Source organism: Podarcis pityusensis (assembly GCF_964106645.2).
Source record: "Podarcis pityusensis genome assembly, chromosome: 14".
Classification (NCBI taxonomy): Eukaryota; Metazoa; Chordata; class Lepidosauria; order Squamata; family Lacertidae; genus Podarcis; species Podarcis pityusensis.
This window is the reverse complement of record NC_138039.1, coordinates 21,453,794-21,467,424: the sequence shown is the minus strand read 5'-3', so window position 1 is coordinate 21,467,424 and position 13,631 is coordinate 21,453,794. Positions and strand designations below refer to the sequence as shown.

Sequence of the window (13,631 nt, the reverse complement as noted above, 5' to 3'; positions counted from 1 at the left end):
TGCAGTTTGCTTACACGACACGGTCATGTTTCAAAAAGTACCAAGCAGATGAAAATACCATGATTATTATTATTATTTTTCAATCTCTCTCTCTCTCTCTCTCTCTCTCTCTACTCAATGGTTGCAGTACTTGTAAAATGCGTATATAAACTTTTTTATGTTTATTTATTTATTTATTTAATATGAGCAGCATTTTAAATTCTGTAAAAATGATTATACGTGTGTTTTTGTCTCTTATCTCTTGGTCTAAACCTAAAGCGCCGTAGGTGTGTCATAATAATAATAATTCCACTGCACAGATGTAAATTTTATACACTTCCCCGCCCCCCCGCCCCACCCACCCCACCCCCATTAAACCGGTACAAAGAATTTAACTTTTTTATTACTTTCTCTCTTTTTTTGGAAAAAAAAGAAAAAAAAATAGAAACAGTGCTTTTATCACCTTTTATTATTATCATTATTATCATTATTTTTTTTTAATCCTCCCGTAATATAAAAGTCTGCAATGATATCAATAATTTATTATACTGGAAGAAATATAAAAAGAAAGCTTGTTCATGTTCTAACTAGCAGAGATTTTCTCTTTCTCCTCTTTTCTTTTCTTTGTTTCTCTTTTTTCTTTTTTGCCTAAAGAACTAGTTATGCTTGGAGCTGATCTTGACTTGGTGGGTTGCCTTGAAAAGGGGTGCCCTCTGGACAGCATTAAATTAGATTTTATGTACAGGTGTCAGTTAAAGCACCCCTCTCTCCACCCTCCCGCCCCCGCCCCGCCCCAGCCTCAAAATTAACAACATAACCTTTGGCTTTGAATAAATAGTGAATAATTTAAAACAGCTGATATGGGACGGTGGGTGCAGTGGCGGTCCCACTTTACGATTTAATCGTGTTGGACCCCCATCGCCACCGTCTCAACTCTCCTCTTTTCCCTCCCCTTTATAAAACAAAAATAAATGTTAGATGCGCAGGGGGGAGGGGGGACCCTGATGTCACTTTAACACTCTTACAAAACAAGTGAGGAATCCTGATAGCTTAATATTCAGCATATATAATTCATTTACATGATATAGCAGTCTTGACTGTGGCCCCCAAACAGATTTTATTTTATTTTATTTTTAAATTAGTTTCTAGCAGCTTTCTAGTTCAACCACGACAATGAAAATAAGAATAATTAATCATAATTAATCATAATATAATTTAATAATAATAACCTTCTACAGCCAGCAATCGAACTATGCAACGTTCGGAAATGAAAAGACCCACGATATTAAAATACACAGAACAAAATATCTGAGGTATAAGATAAAAAAATGTAGATTTTTTTCCTCCTTTTTTATTTATTTTTAGAGTTGCTAAAATGATGCACTATTGCATGTATTGCAATACCCAGGCCTCGGAAAGCTTCCTTTTTTTCCCCCACATTGGAAGGGTTTTTATGGGTTTTGTCATTTAGTATGGAGCAAAACGGCTGTATCCCCCTCGGTATATACTAGCCTGCAATGAAGAAAGAACGAGACCGACATCATCAGCATGGCTCCTAGTCTTGGCATCAGTCAAGGGTGCAAAAGCATTCTGAAACAAAGCAATTTGATGGGTTGTTTTTTAAACGTCTACTTTTCTTCACAATGGGATTTGCAATGTTAATTTTTTTTTTCAAAATTTTTTTGCAAGCAAGGTTCAGGACACACCACTCAAAGCTGTTCAAACAGGTGCCAGCTGACCATTTAGTGAGTGAATCATCAGGTTATATGATGGGGGCGTATGTTTCTACCAGTTGATGGAAACCACAGGAGGGGATTGTGCTCTTGTGCTCAGGTCCTGTTCGCAGGTATTCCATGATGGCCATCTGGTTGCCCACTGTGAGAATGGCATCAATGGGCCCATTGGCCTGACCTAGCAGAGCTCTTCTTAAGCTCTTGGGTTCTTAAGGCCCATGTCTTCATGGGTGGAACATCTCTTCTTCATGCAAAAGGTCCCTGGTTCAACCCCTGGCATCTCTAAGAGAGATCTTGTTCTGAAATCTTGGAGACCTGATGCCAAGGTGTTGTTGACAGTACTGAGCTAGATGGACCAGTAATCTGACTTGGTATAAGGCAACACATGTGAATCAAGACTGGGATCGAGTCCAGTGCTTGAACAGGAAGCTGCCTTAGATAATAATGGGCTGGGTAGACTCAGTATAAGTCAGCTTGCTCTTGGGGAAGAGCCATAGGTCAGTGGGAGAGGCTTACATGCAGAAGGTCCCAGGTTCAATCCCCAGCATTTACAGGCAGGGCTGGGGATGTCCCCTTGTCTAAAATCCTGGAGAATCACCACCAGTCAGTGTAGACAATACAGTGGTACCTTGGTTCTCAAACACCTTGGTACTCAAACACTTGGTTCTCAAACACTGAAAACCTGGAAGTAAGTGTTCCGGTTTCCAAACGTTTTTCAGAAGCTGAACATCTGATATGGCTGTTGGCTATTGTTTCTGGGGCACCTGCACCAAACAGAAGCTGTGCCTTGGTCTTTGAACATTTCGGAAATGAAACGGACTTCCGGAATGGATTAAGTTTGGCGCTTTTGTTTTTGCTATTTATTTTGTGTTTTTGTTTTTGAGGCTTATTTGTTTTTGTGACTGTGTGGAACCCAGTTCAGCTATTGATTGATTGAATGTGTGACTGTGTAAATGGATAAAAGCCTCCCCATTCAAACAATGACTATCATCAGTGCAGGTTAAGAATTTTTTATTTTTTTTTTAATCATCTACAATACTGTCTTATTTATCTTATAGTACAGTACCTTGATTGTTGCTTTCATTTTATGGATCAATGGTCTCGTTAGATAGTAAAATTCATGTTAAATTGCTGCTTTAGGGGTTGTTTTTAAAAGTCTGGAACAGATCAATCCATTTTGCATTCCTTTCTATGGGAAAGCGCGCCTTGCTTTTGGAACGGTCTTCCAGAACGGATTAAGTTTGAGAATCAAGGTACCACTGTACAGAGCTAGATGGACCCATTATCCGACTTGGTGTAAGGCCTCCTAAGTTCCTGCTTCATTCACAAATTAAACCCAAATATATACATGAATAATTTTTTTGGTAATTGCCCAAACCTCAAATGACTTTTCATAGGCATCTATAAAACGCATTGTAGGAAATTTTGCTCTTGATTATTGAAACATTGGTTTTGTTTGGTTTTTTGCATTTCCCTCAAAACACAACAGGAGTTTTGCCAAGCAGGACACTCCAATTTCACCTCAACCTGTTACTCATTCCTTAACACCCCCCAATAAAGTATCAGTAGGAAATTTTGCAGAGGAAAGACAGCGTAAATATTCCAAATTAAAAACAACAGTTAGGATTAGGAAACCCCCGAGCACCTGAATTGTTTCCTCTGAGACAGCAATCACTGTTTGGAGATGCTATCTGTTGAACCTGGGACCTTCTGCATGCAAAATAGACGTTCTTCCTCTGAGATATAGACCTTTCCCAAATGAAATCAATAGAGCCGTGCTCCCAGTGGGGCTAGATAGACCCATGACAGCCTGGTCCATCCAAGCTGTGCATGGGAACAGACCTGAGTTTGTCCCATTCCTGCTTCCATGTGGGTTTCAAAGGGGAAGTCCTTAAAAATATGCCTAGAAATAGGAATGGTGTGTGTGTGTGTGTGCGTGTGCGTGCACACACACACACACACACACACACACACACACACACACACACAGTGCCCTGTGATAGTTCTGCATTCATTGAAATAAAGGTGGGTGTCATCTCACCCAGGGCCAGCCCAATACATCTTGCAGCCCAAGGGTGACTGTGCTCCTTCTCTATTCCAAGTACAGAAGCAAACTGGACTGGAAGTTAAAACTTACTTCAGCACTGTTGATGGGATAGGGTTCTCCACTGCACCTGAGAAAGCAAGCCAGATTACGGGGTCTAGAAAAACCCCCAGTGCAGTAGCTGGGCAGAGAAGTGGGGGCTAGAAGGATCAGATGGGAGAGTGCTGCTTGCCTAATGGTAGAACAAATCCCTGATCCCACTCCATCTCATCCCACTTTCATGACTGGCCTCTAAAGACAACATTCTGCACTGAGTACAAGTTGTTGGCTTCTGCTTAGGCAAATGATCTGAAAGATTTTAAGATCAGCATAAAAATAATAATTTTAATAAGATAAGAGAAATTTATTGGGAGAGGGGTAAAGAACCTAGGAAACCGCCAACACTAAGCTCAGTTGTTTAGCTAAGTGTTATCTACACTGAGCAGCAATGGCTCTCCATGGGGTCTGAAAGACAGCAAGTCTTTCCCAGTTGTACCTTGAGATGCCAGAGGTTCAACCTGGGACCTTTTATATTTAGAGCATGTGCTCTACTACCGAGCTGTGAGCATGTGACTGTCACTAGTGCATGATGTACTTTTGGAAGCCCAGGGCTAGTGGGAAGCCCCAGTTTGTAGAAGCTGTCATATTCCACCTAAAGTAAAAAATGGAAGCTAATTTGGGGGGTTGCTCTTCATGTGAAACACTGGAGAAATGGAAAGAAGAATAAATCTTTCTCACGTAGGTTCTGCATTTTTAATCTCCGCAAAATTATAAATAATAACAACAATAATAATAATATTAATGTCGCCCATTTGATACCAAGTGATTGGAAAGAACATAAGGAGATCCCTGCAGGATCAGGCCAGTGGCCCATCTAGTCCAGCATCCTGTTCTCACAGTGGCCAACAAGAAGCCTGTGGGAAACCTGCAAGCAGCACTCAAGCAAAAGAGGATTCTCTCCTCCTGCAGTTTCCAACAGCTGGTATTCAGAAACATTACTGTCTCCAAAAACTGTAGCAAAAAACTAGAACCCCAAACCCCAGTATAAATATTTCCTATAACTTACTCAGCTCTGCTATTTCTCACTTCAGTGAGAATGTTATATTTTAGGGTCTCTTTTGCATAGTAAACACAAGTAGTTCATGCTACATGAAAGTAAAGTAAAGGTAAAGGGACCCCTGACCATTAGGTCCAGTCGTGGCCGACTCTGGGGTTGCGGCACTCATCTCGCTTTATTGGCCGAGGGAGCCAGCATACAGCTTCCGGGTCATGTGGCCAGCAGGACTAAGCCGCTTCTGGCGAACCAGAGCAGCGCACATAAATACCGTTTACCTTCCCGCCAGAGCGGTACCTATTTATCTACTTACACTTTGACGTGCTTTCGATCATCCACTTAAAAACAAAAAGCTGGGTGAATATAAATTTAGGTGATATCAATTTAGACTCAACCAGACCAAGAGACCTTGGCATGATTACAAGATGTCTGGGTTTCCATCCAGTTACATTACTTTAACATTCCTGGAGGAAAGATTCTTTGGGAAAGTTGTGAACAATTGCTAGAGAGATGCAAAAGACTGTCATTTTTTATTTTTCATCTTGTATTTTATCTATCATCTGTACATGGGTATCACACATTCAGAGAACTTATTTGCAGACCCTGATGCATGTACAATTTGGCAACACACATTTGTATCATCTGCAACTGGATCCATTGTGCCTCATGTTAAAGAGATACACACTCTCTTTAAGTCAGAAAAGGGGGAATGCCCTTCCAGATGATGTTGTACTATAAATCCCATAACCCCTGACCATTGTTCATGCTGGCTTCTGGGGCTGCCAGGAGTTGGAGACCAACAGCATAAGAGTTGTAGGAGAAATTCAATTCAGTTCACATTTCAATGTAAAACTTCCTAATTTGCATATCCTGAAAGCGTTATGTGAACAACAGTAATGTATGCTTGCGAGGGTGAGGCTGGGATCAAAGGGTGTGCGGCTGTTGTGTCCTTCCCTTTCCACCCTGCCTGTCCTGCAACACGTCCCTAAAATGGGGGTGAGTCCATCTACATTCTGGATTATGAGCAGACTATACTGCAGAGCAGAAGGGAAGGGTATGTATTAATATTGGGCACAGATACATCAAAAGTTGGGTGTGAATCAGTCTTGATTTAATCAAATGGACGCACAGTTTTCTGCAGTTAATTTTCATTTCGCTGCTTTTCCATTGGTTGTGACTAACATTTTGCTTGATTGCCCTGATTATCTTAATTTAAGATAAACATGGTCCCACATAAAGCCCCGGGAGGGTTATTTTCTCCTAATGCAAAAGGCCAGTATTGCCCAACAAAATGTCCCCATGGGGTCTTTTTATGTGTACATTTCAGTTTCACATAAATCACCCTTCCTGTGGAGGGGGGGGTGTACGCACCTGGTTAACTTTATGCAACAACTGGAGAGGACTGCTGAATACTCTCCTATCCTCTACTCTTTTCAGTACAGCTATAATTTTAAATATTAACTCTAATAATAAGGGAGAGAAAATAGCAGGGATTCAGGCTGACTGACAGCAGAGGCCGGGAAATCTCAGTTTCAGCTCTTTATACTTATAATCACTGGTGTGACTTGAACCTTCAGGCAATGTAAATTCAAGGCAAAAGATTGGGGTTGGGGGGAAATAAAGAAAAGAAAAGAAAAAGAATGGAGGCTACTGTGAAGGCATTCAATTTGTGATGTATTTAATTATCAAAATGACTAATTGTTCCATTAAGGTAAGTGCTCACCTAGGATATATATATATATATATATATATATATATATATATATATATATCCTTATGTGTGCTACATTGCCAAGAAATTAAGACATTTGTCAAGTTTACCGGGAAGGATTAATGTGGCATTTTAGCTGCCGTTAGCAGAAGAGACAAATTCAATTAAGAAAAAGTGAGAAGATGTCAACCATGCTAAGAACTGGGGAGAGGGGAGGAGGAGGGGAGGTTCGGGGCAGACTGGGAGGCAGGGAAGGGGGAGGGGAGTAGATAAATCAGCACTTACCACGGCACCAACGCCGTAGGTGGTTGCTGGAGCAAGTGTGTGGTGGTAGGGGTCTGCAGCATAAAGTCGTCCGTAACTAAAAAGAAAAGAAAAGAAAGCAGAGCTGAGGATTAATAAAAGAAAACCAAAGCAACCCCAGAGGTTAAAAAAGAAACGGAAAGGAATTGCAAAATGAATGCAATCAAACATTCCACTCTATCCAATTACACTGGAAATGAACTGACTCAGCACGTTATGGACGCAATATCCTCTGGGGAAATGGGTTCAGTTTACAAATGAAAAGGAGGAAGGGGGGGGGGGAATGGCTATAATTAGCTTTACGAGATTGAATGCAAAGCAAATGTGCAGCCATGGCTGCAGAATAGGTATGTTTTCAACTTAAGGGACCTGGTCCCCACCCTACCCCCTCAAGGAAGCCTTAGGTGATTCCCAAAAGTGTGCTGGACATAAGTAGAAAATAAATGGGGAAATAAGATATAAAATATCAAAGAACAAAAGGTTCTCTCAAAGGTTTTTTGTATAAAATGTTCCAAGCAGCTGTTAAGAAGCAGTGTGCCTCTTCGGCCGACAATCCAAATGGCAATGCAACTTCTTCTTGTTTTTGTTGTTGTTAATGGATGATAAATGCAACTAAGTGGGCAGAATTTGGTTTCTGAGTGGGAAGCAACTGGGCAAGGTGACCTTTCCTAGCATCCTCTCATATGACACCTGGAATACAGGGCAAAATGGTGGCGCACAAAGAAACATGCATCAGAGAGCAGTGGTTCTTGATATGACAAAGAGTGACAGATCTACATAAATGGCCATATGGAGAGTTTTCTCCACTTGCCCTTTTTCAAATGCAAAGTTCAACTTGCTCATATTTAGGAATATAGGGACAATGGAAGCTGCATTATACCAAGTCAGACCTTTGGTCCATCTCCCTCAGTAGCACTGTATTCACTGACTGACAGTACCTGATCTCCAGAGTTTCAGAACAGATACATTCGCATTCCTACCTGGAGATGCTAAGGATTGAACATGGGACCTTTGCTGTGCAAAGCAGATGCTTTACCACTGAGCTATGGAGATGCTCCCTATAGCCAACAGCTGGCAGTGTTTCCATGGAGTCGCCCACCTAACTTTTTGCCATTGTTGATTCTGTTTAGCCAGTAAGTTTCATCTGTCTAGCAACACCCCAAGTTAAGGACATAGGAAGCTGATTTTCACCAGATCAGGTACTTGGTCCTATCTCAGTGTAGTCTATATGGTGTCAAGGGGTGCGGTAGCTATAGTGTGATGAGAATGTATGAAACGTGCCAAATTTTCACTCATTTAAGAAAAAACTAGGAAGAAGAATATTACGCATGTGAAGCTTCAAGTCATTCCGGTTAACCTTCTTTATTGCACCTGTTTTACTCCCTGCTTCTGCCTCTAATTTGCAGCTTTGGAGCCATTTTTCTTTTTAAAAACAGGCAAATATGGACTTTTGCCTCCAGTAACCCCATCCAATCAGGGAAATGCATGTTATCGTGAAGCTAAATCTGATAGTAGACAAGGGAAAACTATCTTTACTCTCAAAAGGCTTTCTGAGGCTGCTATGTAGCCAATTGGATATGGATACAGGATGATGCCACTAAGCCAAGTCAGAGTGAGGGTAATCTTTCATCCCCAAATATGAGGGGACTCTCTCTCTTTCTCTCTCTCTCTCTCTCTCTCTCTCTCTCTCTGTGTGTGTGTAATTCACCCCTTCCCCATTTTGTGTCTGCCTTACTTCACACACCTGCAGTAATCCTATAGCTAACAATGTTGAGATTACTTCTGTAGGTGCTTTAACAAGAGCTTCTTTTTAAAAGAAAGCACTGCAATGTTTCGGATTCAGCCTGAAGTGCGAAAAGGTTATTCATTGCAAATGGTTTTCCTTTCACAAAGTCCAAAGAGAAATGTTGTTACTGTGGTCTATACAAAATGGAAAGCATTTATCTTGTCATAAATCTTGACTGATGAGTTTCTCACTTTGGCAGAAGTTGCTCTGACAAATTAGGACCAAATAATACTGGTGTTTTTGTGCGGTAGCAATGAATGTGTCTCTTTGTTTAGCAATTTAAAAGGCAGCTGTGGCGGAGGGGGACACAAAACATGATTAGCCTTTTCCCCAACAATGTAGATTGAAACATGTGATGCATTTGAGGGTTTTTGCCACAGGAAGACTAGGTGCATGTGCTGTGCAACATTTAATTCATGATTATTATTATACATTTATTTATACCCTGCCTTTGCTCCTGATGGGACTCAAAGCAGCTTACATATAAAAGCAAGAATCACTAAAACCATAGAAAAAAACAATAAAAAACCAAACATTCATATAATTAAAACTGTATTTATTTATAAAATCTGTTTAAAGCATACAAATGATTACAGTAAAAAGAGCTGTGAGTTCCCAAAAGTCTGTTGGAAGAAGAAGGTCTTCACTTGCCAACAGAAGGACCACATAGAGGGGGCCTGTCTAGCTTCTCCAGGAAGGGAATTCCAAAGTCTGGGAGCAGGCAATGAGAATTTAGCTGTTGTTCGTGATCAAATAGACACCCCCCCTCCCCGCACTGAAAGACACTGGGAAATATCCAACTAAGAGTAGATCCATTGAAATTAATTGTCCTAAATTAGATGTGTCCATTAACTTAAATGGGTGTACTCTGAGTAGGATTAGAAATTATGCTTGTTTTAATTCAGATAGTAGAATAATGTGGGGACCTGCAACTAAATGTTGCAATTTGAGTGTTTGGAGCTCCGCTCTCTTCCCAAATACGCCACTCCTTGACCCTTCCTAGATCCTCCTGCCCTCACCACCACTCAACTGTCAGACAGCAGTCTGCAGCTACTCAGCATCCTCAATTCTCATTCAGATGCTTTGGGGATACCCTCGCTTAAGTTTTTTTCCCCCTCCCCCTCCTCACATCTTTGCTTTTTCATTTCTGAAAAACTTAACTGGGTTCCCCCCCTGAATTGTGCTTATAATTGATTGATTGAAAAGATGAATAGCACACTTTGCAAGAAGAAGAAAATCTTCAGAAAGTGGTTTGTAAAATGACTGCCCAGAGATGTTGAATAAAGTATAGTTTACAACCATTAATGCATTTCACATTCTCGCTGTAATATGCCAGCAATTACCCAACACAAACTATCAGAGACAAACCACAGACCTTCTATAATACATTTCCTGCTTGTGGGAGTGTATGTTGTTGTTGTTGTTAGTGCATGTGGTATTTAGAGAGGGGAATCACCTGTGGTGGGGGACACACCGTGGTCTCACCTGCGGCTCCTAGAAGCTGTCAGAATGCAACAGCAGCCACAGCACACAAACTGCTTTGACTGGCTGGCGAAACCAGATGGGGGTAGCCAATGGGTCTCAAACCTTTGGTTGTTTCATTGGGTTGTTTTTGTTTTTATTATGTATTGTGTGTTTTTTATATTGTAACCGCCCTGAGACATGCAGGTATAGGGTGGTATACAAATTTAATAAATAATACAATTATAATAAAAATAGTTGGTAAGTTAGGGACTTCCCCTGAATGAAGAGATGGGTTCTGGCAGATTGAGTGGATGAGAGCAATAGTAAGTCCAACAGTCCAGGAGGCAGTTTCTGCACATGCTGTATAGGGAAGTGAGAGGCAGATGGGGCTCATCAACCTGGGAAGGGAGCCCATCTAGGAGAAGGAAAACTGGCCCTAAACCTCCTCTGCCTTGTGGGATATCTTTGGGAGAAGAGGCGGCTAAGAAGTAAACTCTATACAACTCTATGCAACTCCTACCTAAGACGGCACCTAAGATGGCACCTGGTATGCCTCTTTCTAGCAACTTTTGCAGCCAGATTGGTACTCTGGACAACATTATTGAGGCCGAGAGGAGTGGGGTCTTGTAGTCTGGGCAGCCCAGGACCTCCATACACACTGCTCAGACTTGCATCCTGGGGAGGTCACTTTGGTGCTACTATTGCAGCAGTTTGACTTCTCCACAGGTGCACTCCATTTTCTCAAGACAGATGGATGCCAAAAATAACCAGCACAATTACTATTACTACTACTACTACTACTACTATTATTATTATTATTATTATCCTCATCATCACCATCATACCTCATTGCCATAACTGGCTTCAAGGGGGGCTACAGATATTAAAATATATGAAGAGTGTGCACTTGTTACGAAAAAGGACAAAATAAAAAAATGAAATGAATTAGTTCGAACAGGAATCAAAACAAATGAGTTCCAAATGAAAATAAAACAAGTCCTTTCTTCACTGTTTCTATTAGGATGTAATACAGATAATTACAGGTGTAACTACAGCACTAGTTAGAGAAAGGCTAAAGGAACTGGGAAGAGGAATAGTAGTTGAAATGGACAGACAGAAAATTGATGTCTACCAAATGGTGACATGGTGTTCTCTCTCTCCTTCAAATTTGACACAGCTGGGTCTTTGGAGTGGGAGTAGAAAGCCTAAACATTTCATCCTAATAACCACAAAAGTTGTACATAGGAGAAATGTAACTGGATTTCATATTGAAAGCAATGGGGATTGTAAGGGATGTGTGCCTTTTTGAAATTGCCTCAAACCAAGGATCCTTTCTACAGTTTCTTTGAAACTTGGCAGTTGTCCTGCTTTGAACAGTAGAATGCCTGAAAGTCTCAGGCCATGTGGGTGGCAAACACGGTAGTTACAGGTATCCCGAGGCTGGTTGGGTCCCTTGTTGACAATAGTGAAAAATGAAAAGAAATGAGAATGGCGAAAACGAATGGACTAACTTTGAATCAATTGTTAAAATAAATGGAAAACAAATGAATGGAGAGCTAAAGCAAATAAGACTTTTAATGGTGGATATAAAGGACGCAGGTGGCGCTGTGGGTTAAACCACAGAGCCTAGGACTTGCCGATCAGAAGGTTGGCGGTTTGAATCCCCGCGACGGGGTGAGCTCCCGTTGCTCGGTCCCTGCTCCTGCCTACCTAGCAAGTTCAAAAGCACATCAACGTGCAAGTAGATAAATAGGTACCACTCCGGCAGGAAGGTAAACGGCGTTTCCGTGCACTGCTCTGGTTCGCCAGAAGCGGCTTAGTCATGCTGGCCACATGACCCGGAAGCTGTACGCCGGCTCCCTCAGCCAATAAAGCGAGATGAGCGCCGCAACCCAAGAGTCGGTCACGACTGGACCTAATGGTCAGGGGTCCCTTTACCTTTACCTTTATGAATGAAGCAACTAAATTCCACTTCTTTCCTTTCTCCACTAGCAGATTTCTAAGATGTACTGTGAGGTGCAAGTTGATTCCTGCCTGACCCTAAAAAGCCCTACAAAACAGCTTTTCATATGTCTCCACAGACAGTTTTGTGAAAGCAAAGTTATACATGGGTGGCATACCTAAATTAAAACACCATGGAATAATAATAATAATAATAATAATAATAATAATAATTCATTTATTTAATGAACACAGAGAAAGCAGAATTATATATAAACTGAGGCCAGAACTGACATTTTCCTTATCGCATACCTGGAACTCTACTAATTTCAAGGATGCACCATTCATTTTAGGTGGGGGTCCTATACCTCTGTCTCTTAGATGGTTTTGGCCCACTTGAGTGGCAAAGTAAACCACACAAGAAAGATGGCAGCAAGGCATTCTGGGGTTTTCTTTGGGCCAATCAGCATGGGCCAAAATCTACCCTGTAGGCAAGTGCTGCTCTTATAAGCCAATATTGCAACCCATCCACCTACCCACACTTGGTAAAATGTTGCCATACCTGGGGGTGGGGAGGGGAGAGGTAGAGGTAGAGAAGGATTTTTTTGTGGTACCATGTGATGGCTGTCAGGGCATCATTTTTCACATACCCCTCACTGCTGTTTACATCTGGGATGTGGTGCTATAGATCAGGCTAACTGGTTGGGTGGGAGATTTGTATAGCTCACCCGTGCATGAGGGACATCTGACCAAATATCTCCCATTGGTGACAGGATCCCCACCTGTGATTCAGGCCAAATTCTGATAGCAGTTCACTGCCTTCTCCAAAATGAACAAGGCAAATCCATCAAATGGGTCACTTCATTGGCCTCTACCAGCAAAGAGCTATTGCTGGGATGATTCGCTTACTGCTTTTAAAGAGAACGCTCCCCTCTTTGTGTAATACAAGAGGGTCAAACTCTTCATGAAGAAACCTAAGCATCAGCATATGCAGGGAGACATTTCCAAACAACAGCCATGCAGATATTATCTGAGAATATATATTGAGTGCTCCCCCCTTTCATGTGATGAATAAACTTTCTTTTTCTTCCTCAGGGTGACCTCTGCCTTCAGAATATGATGGTTTTATTATGATTAATAAATTTCATTTCCACAGAGGAAAAGGAACAGTGTCAGCTTAAACGGAGAGCATGCTGGCTCCCTTCTTTTTAAATGCTAATTTCAAAATGCACCCTTACATGACACAAAAATTGAAACGCTCATGAGGGTTAGCCCTCTGGATGCAGATACCCCTCTCAAAGGGATGCCAGGGCAGGAAACACACTAGGGGTGTTCAGATGTCACATTCGGTGTGTGTACAACGGGTATACATGTGTACACAAACAGTTGAGATGCGCAAAGATGGGGCTCAGGTGTGACTCATGATGTGGACATAAATGCATTTGAGCATCTTCATCTGCACATGTTGTGTGTATGTGGAAAGTTGCCTATGCAAACGGATTGATGGAGTGAGGCCCTTGAATACAAAGCATCTCTCTAGTGTTCTGTACTTTGTAGCCTTCTTGGGTACCTAACTT

The 13,631-nt window shown here is 41.5% G+C and overlaps 1 protein-coding gene across 36 annotated transcripts in view; it reads right to left on the bottom strand.

Annotated features, from left to right (window-relative positions):
- Positions 1–589: 589 nt before the first annotated feature.
- The window catches only part of RBFOX1 (RNA binding fox-1 homolog 1), a 1,496,801-nt gene continuing 1,483,759 nt past the window's right edge, over positions 590–13,631 (bottom strand). For 25 of the 36 annotated variants that reach the window (XM_080981483.1, XM_080981482.1, XM_080981492.1 and 22 more), the window contains 2 exons: positions 6,846–6,921; positions 590–1,569 (listed from right to left, as the gene is read on the bottom strand). In XM_080981483.1, coding sequence (XP_080837609.1) covers positions 1,547–1,569; positions 6,846–6,921 — 99 coding nt within the window. In that variant the 3' untranslated portion in view covers positions 590–1,546. The remainder of the gene's footprint in view (positions 1,570–6,845; positions 6,922–13,631) is intronic. The other 11 variants (XM_080981487.1, XM_080981486.1, XM_080981515.1 and 8 more) reach the window with 2 other exon arrangements.